Consider the following 7,052-nt stretch of genomic DNA (forward strand, 5'->3'; position numbering starts at 1 on the left):
TCTTGTCATTTTTATCATTTAAACACTTTATTTTATTTTGTTACCAAAAACCTCACCATTTTCGGAACTAGGTTAGAGTTTTATTAGCTTAGATTAAATAAGTATTTTCTTCGATTTCACGCAATTCCCATGGGTTCGACCTCCTTCTTCACAATCTCCATACTACAATAAAGATTCGTGCGCTTGCGAGTTGATAAATGTAAAACGTACCATTTTGGTATACAACACTCTACCACACTCTTTCTAAATTTGGTGATTATGTTGCGAGCTTTCTAATAAAGGAGTTTGAAGTCTTGAACCTCCTTAAACAATTTGATGTTCTCTACTTGGAGCTCCGTCTTTACAATAGAGATTACGACTTGGATACCCTAATCAAGCTGGACTTTAACAACATGGTCTACGATTGTTTGGAAGCGTGCCTAGCTATCTTTGTTCTTGGCCACCACCCATTCAGTGTACTTTTTGAGCTCTACCAGTTCAGCTTTGGTGCTCTCAAAGTCTTTTAGGCTTTGGCCTTTGCCAAGTCTACCATAGCCTTGATCTTCTTGCCATCGCCTCATATTCAGCCTTAAGGCTTTCAAGCTCATGTATCATTCTGACTGTTGCTTTTGCACTGCGTTCGGCAAGGTGAGCATCATGTAAAAATTAAAGATAAAGGGTTAGTGGAAAATTGGCAAAATATCAGGGAATTGAAAGTCAAAGTTATAAATTAGGACACTTACACTAACAGCCTAGTGATGAAGGGCTTGGGATAGATACACAGTGTCATCATTGGCCACTATGGCCGACCTCTCAACCTTTAGTTAGCTCATGGAAGTTGACACACATTAGAGAAGGTCCGCAGCGAAAGGGCAATATCACTGCCCACCTTGACTCGAAACCCTTCCATAGCCATTTTCCGATCAACTATCTTAAAAACAAAAGGGGATTCTGAACCTTTGGCTTCCTTCTTAATATTTTTCTTTGCAACAATCAAGCTAGTGGTATTGTAGACCTCTTTTTTCCCCATTCGTATCTGTAGAGGATGATTTGTTTCTCTCCTCAGTCAAGGCTCGGTCCCTCTCGCCTAGATGGAATGGTGTGATTGGAAAGAAAATGGTGTTTGATGAAGTTCTCCCTTTACTAAATTTCTTGGGTTTGCTCGGCCTTGACTCCCTTAGCCTTACCTCCCTCCTCTCCTTGTCTTCTAGTTTCCTTTTATGCCTTCTCCATTTCGACTTTCTCATTCTCTGCTCTCTCCCTCTCTACTCTCTGCAAAGTGGCCAGGTCATTCACTGCCTCCACCTTAGCTCTCTTCTTGACCCTATCAACATTCTCTGGTGGCCTTTTCAAAGGAAATATCGGCCCGTCAACATCATCCTCATCATCTTCTAGGGAAACCATCTGTGATGGATTCTCTACCTCTGTGGCCACCTTAAGAGCCGAAGGAATGTCCAAAGGGACTTGGTTTAATGGTGCCACCAAGATTGTTGGAGAAGTGAAAACTTCCAAGGCACGAGGGTTGACGATGGCTTCAACTATGTTGGTGGGAGGCACGACCTCCTTGACCTATGATCGGGAGCTAGAAGGCTTGCCCTTTGCCTTCTTGTCCATCTTCCGCACCTTATCGGTGTAGGAATTGATGTTCTTCGCAAAAGAGTTTAACAAACTCATTTCAATAGTGCATGGATCCTCTGCAAAAGAAAAGGAAACAAGGTAAATAACTTAGAAATAATAAAAAATACATGATAAGTTAATAATCATAAGAGACTCTGGTCCGATTTCAACTGCTCACATCATTGTATCTTATATTCTGTAGAGGAAACTGTATAACATCCTCGTGCCCTAAAAAACTACGATACTTGAAGAAACTCGGGTAGTTCATCAAGGTGAAGGGATCAACCCTAGTGTTTTATTGTAGTTTTTCTACACTTTTTTTTATGAATTCAAAACAGCTCATGTTTTGATTGATTATAGTCATCTTCTCAGGTGAAGTCGTCGAAATTAACGGTGGTTCTCTTTCTGGTTGACTTTTTGTTTCGGGTGCGTTGGGTTGTTACGTGGTTGCGCGATTGTTGCCTAGGTAGCATGAATCCTAGGTTGAAGGTGTGTCTAAGTGGTATTTGTGTAATTTTTTTTTTATTTAAGATGTATATTTGTTTATTTAGCCAGCTGAAAGTATTTTTATAATATTGTTACTTTTTTTGGTTAAAACTGAAAAAAGTCCAAATATTAATTTACTTAAACAAACATAGAATTCCTAAAGAAAAATAGATTCAAACTTTACATTCAAAAATTCATATATCTTAAAGAAAACATTAAAAGTTATAAAAAAGTCCAATAAATTGTGTTAAATTAAACTAGAAAGTTTAACTCTACTATAACAAACAAAGATTTCCTTTTAAAAAAATGAAACTTATTTATATATACAAATTTATTTCTTAAAAAATAAAAAAAAATACAAAAAAAGAAAAATTATGTGAATTAAATTTTTGTTAATAAATAAATTTTTCTTAAACAAACCTAAATTTGTAGAGAATAATATCCAAGTTTGTTCCATCAAATTGAATCTTTTCTCAATTAATTTTTTCTCCTTTTAAAAAAATTAAATTATTTAATTAATATAAAAATTGTGCTATTTTTCTTTTCTTAATTATTAAAAATGTTTTTTTTTCCTACTTTGTTCTTTTTAAGAATTATGAGTAACAATATTAATTATTTTCTTTAAAGGGATGTGATTTAGTAGTGTCAGGCAAAAAATACTGATTAATAATGCTCACATTAGCATTAAAACTAGAAAAAAAAAAACAGAAAATAAATTGTTATAAATATGAAAGTTCAAAAAGAAAAATTAACAAATCATATATTTTAAAGATTACATTATAATAGTATTATTAGTTGAGATTTTTACACCACATACCGAGATTTTCAATTTTTTTATTTTTATTGTAGGGTAGAATTTTTTTCAAAAATACTGTGTAAATTTTATACTGTGTAATGTGTTAAATTTTCACTGTTATTCTACGGTTATTTTTTAGGGATAAGTTGAAAAATACCCCTTTTATTAATCAATTAATCAAATTTATCTCTAATTTTATATTTATTTGAAACATACCTCTTTTTATATGTATTGTACCCAAAATACCTTGACATAAGAGAGTTACATGGAGAGTATCTTGAAGTGACAGGGGCAAAATTGGTACAATGTTTAAAAAAAGAGGTAAAAATGATAGACTTTAAAAAAGAGGGTAAAAATAAAAGATGACAATATAAAAATGGTATAGAATATAATTTTCTCTATTTTTTAATTGTTCTACTGTTGTTTTAATTAACCTGTTTTGTTATTTTACGGATAAAAAGAGTATTTTTATAAAAAATTCAGTGTCACAGTAAAACTGTAAATTTACCCAACATTTAATACTTTTGTAAAAATTCGAAAAAGATATTATTAAAAGAGTAGGGCCCAGTCCATAATAAAGTTAAAAGGGAATATTGGGCCACTGGTTTGTTGTGTTTTGGGCTTGAGTATAATAACCAATGGAAAGAGATGAACGTGTCATCTCATATCCTTCTATGCTATCACGTGGGCTGTCATGGGCTCCTCCTCCTCATCATCATCTGTCATCTCATGATCAATGAATGGCCCCTTTCTCTCTCTCTCACAGACTGAGGAAACAAATAGAAACATATCCACGTGAACCTTCAAAATCTTTGGCCCAATGATTTCTCAAAATCATTAACTCCAATGTTCCAAAAATATATACCTTCTGTTTTTTCAATTGTTTGATTCCATTTTGAATCTCAAGCTACGAAGTTGGATATTGATTTTGGAGTAATGCGCATATACCTTACCTTTCAATTCAATACTTCATTATTATTCTTATTATTATTAAATCAGCATTGTTATTCGATATTATTTGTACCGAGTACTTTTTATAAGTATTATTTTATGATTTGTTAAAAATATTTTTAAAAATTTATTTAAAATTAAATTATATAACACTCGTTACTTAATTATACTAATAGAAATGTATATTAAAAAGAGTACTGCACACTAATAATATTTTTTAACAATTATCTTATAAAATAAATATACTTTGCGAATAAAAAAATATAGATATACTTCCGAAACTAAATAGTAAATACATTACTGAATACTAATACACTTTGTCTTTATTGTTATTTGGCACTTTCTTTACACGGCAAATATTAGTTACGAACTAAAGCAGAAAATATTTTAGTACTATACTCATATAAAACATCGAGATATGAAGTGTTACTAAATCATCATTTTCTATATCTGCACATATTTGAAGTTATGAATAGTATCGCTCCTAATTAAATATAGGTTTTTTTTATTATTATTTTATAATAAGAATTAGTGGGTTGTCATTTATCTAAATATTACTTTAGATCCTGATCAGTTCTCGTAAATATTTAACAAATATTTAACAAGATCCTCTAATTATTAAAATAGTAAAAAAAAAATTCCTAATTATAATGTTGGACAAAAACAAAATCTACAGATTTTGGTTTAAATATTTAAAAACTTTCAAACTCTTTTCTCTCTTTAACACAAAAATGGCAGTAACACAAAATAATATTCTAGGGTTAGGGTTTCTAAGATTTATCTTCTCATTTCCTTCTTTACAGCCACACCTAGTATTAGGGTTTCTTCAAGCTCTCTTCTTCTTCTTCTTCTCACTATAATGGCAGCTAGGGTTATGGGGTTATATTCTTCTCTTCTTCTTGCTACAGCCGCACACCTAGGGTTAGGGTTTCTATGGTTCTAATCTTTTCAAGCTTCTTCTACCCGAAATAATCAACCCCAAAAAATACTACTAACTCACGGCTGAATCATACCAAACCCGAAAGTCACAAGAACACAAACACACACAAATACAAATACCAGAAATAATAATAAGAGTGAGATGAGAGAATACAAACAGAAATGGTAAAGATGGAGATACCACATTTGATCTCGGAGTTCGTCCAAAACAACCGGCTACGTCTCCGTCAAGCCCTCAAAGCTTGAATCCATTAATCATCAACAGGTTACAATCTTTGATTTACAACTTTTATGATTTTCTCTTCTGATACTAACAAAACTCTCTTTTTATTTTACATGAACACACAAGTGATTCTCTAGAAGGAGCTCACTAGGAGGGGACAACTCTCAGCCAAAGGCTCTCTTTTTCTCTGTTGTTCACTTCTGGTTGTCTCTTACTTTCTGTGTTGTTCTCTCTGGCTCTCTCTTTCAAAAGAGAGAAAATATCCTTTTATATATATGATCTGTGATTCTGATCTAGCGCAGAGCCCTAGTGATATATTTGTAACTGTCTTGTAACTGTTTCAGTTGTAACTGATTTTATCTTCTTTAGTCTTGATCTTTGTTGTATTTGATGTAAGGGTATATTTGTCAAACCCTGTGAGTAGTGTTATACAACTTTAGGGTATGTAAGTGAATCTGTAACAACATATAATTTTAGTAATCAAATATGATTATGAGAATATTGAAATCATGATTGAATTAGATTCTCAATTATATAACCCTCACTATTACAAAATAGGCTTTTTCCAACGGTTAATAAGAGAATCAATTATAAGAACCGTTGGAAAAGGTCAGCAAAATTTTTTTCCAACGGTTTAGAACTGAAGCAAATAAACCGTTGGAAAAAATTAATGCCAACGGTGGAAAACTGTGGCCAATACTAAATAAAATATATATAAAAAATAATAAATGCCGACAGTTTATAACTATTGGGAATACTAATATAACTGTTGGGAATACTTGGGAATACTTAGTATTCCCAACAGTTATAAACCGTTGAGAATACTAAGTATTCCCAACAGTTATAATTAAATATTGTATCAGATTTTACTTTATTTTAAATAATTAAATAATAAAATCATTAATTGGGGTGAAATTAAATATTGCATTAGATTTTATTTTATTTTAAATAATTAAATAATAAAATTATTAATTGGGATGAAATTAAATATTGTATCATATTTTATTTTATTTTAAATAATTTAATAATAAAATCATTAATTGGGATGAAATTAAATATTGTATCATATTTTATTTTTTTTAAAATAATTAAATAATAAAATCATTTATTAGGGTGAAATTAAATATTACATTATATTTTATTTTATTTTAAATAATTAAATTATTAATTGGGGTGAAATTAAATATTGTATCAGATATTACTTTATTTTAAATAAATAAATGATAAAATTATTTATTTTTTTTTGAAAATAATAGTAAAATTATTAATTGGAGTGAAATTAAATATTTTATCAAATTTTATTTTATTTTAAATAAATAAATAATAAAATCATTAATTAGAATGAAATTAAATATTGTATCAAATTTCCAAAAAAAAAATATCAGATTTAGTTTATTTTAAATAAATAAATAATAAAATCATTATTAATTATGGTATATATAGAAAAGGTTCTAACCCTAATTTGAAAAACCTAACTCAAAACATCATCTCTCATCTCTCACAGCCGCACAACTCAATGTCTTTCTCTCTGTCGCAGGCATCAATGGAGGAGACGATGTCGACGAGCTTTGTGCCGAGGGTGGAGGAGACGACGTCGACGAGCTTTGTGCAGGGGGTGGTGGAGGAGATGGTGACGGGCTTTGCGCAGGAGGTGGTGGAGGAGATTGCGGCGGGCTTTGCACAGGAAGTTGTGGAGGAGATGGCGGCGGGCTTTGCGCAGGGGGTGGTGGAGGAGATGGCGACATGCTTTGCACAGTGAGGGTTGGATCGGGGTGATCGCCGGGGCTGCTCCCTCTCTCGTGTTCTCGGACGAGTCGTGTCCGGCAACAAAATCCATGGATTTCGACGGGTCCGGTTGAGTCGTCGTCTCCATTTATGGATTTTCAGTGTGTATTCTTTTCTCTTTTAGTCTATTTCATATTAGGTTTTAATTTTAAAAGATTTTATATTTTTTATTCATCCATGTGAATGCATTCTTTGCTTCGGTTGGTCTATTTTGTGTTGGTCTATTTCGAAAAATCATTGAGATCTAAAAAAAATGAGATGAAATCTAATATGAGA

At 31.6% G+C, this 7,052-nt stretch overlaps 1 protein-coding gene across 1 annotated transcript; it reads right to left on the bottom strand.

Annotated features, from left to right (window-relative positions):
* Window positions 1-1,197: 1,197 nt before the first annotated feature.
* On the bottom strand, window positions 1,198-6,736 carry LOC133037108 (uncharacterized). Its single transcript, XM_061113931.1, has 2 exons — window positions 6,494-6,736; window positions 1,198-1,413 (listed from the first exon to the last, which is right to left on the bottom strand). Exons 1-2 carry the CDS (start codon window positions 6,734-6,736, stop codon window positions 1,198-1,200), a joined length of 459 nt encoding a protein of 152 aa, XP_060969914.1.
* Window positions 6,737-7,052: the final 316 nt, after the last annotated feature.

The sequence above is a fragment of the Cannabis sativa genome, chromosome 4 (assembly GCF_029168945.1).
Source record: "Cannabis sativa cultivar Pink pepper isolate KNU-18-1 chromosome 4, ASM2916894v1, whole genome shotgun sequence".
NCBI classification, from domain to species: Eukaryota; Viridiplantae; Streptophyta; class Magnoliopsida; order Rosales; family Cannabaceae; genus Cannabis; species Cannabis sativa.

Coding starts and splice junctions, on each gene's coding strand:
- LOC133037108 (XM_061113931.1), bottom strand. CDS start 6,736: ATGTCGCCATCTCCTCCACCACCCCCTGCGCAAAGCCCGCCGCCATCT. Junction 1,414..6,493: donor AGACATTGAGTTGTGCGGCT/GTGAGAGATGAG, acceptor TCGGCTCTTAAG/GTGGCCACAGAGGTAGAGAA.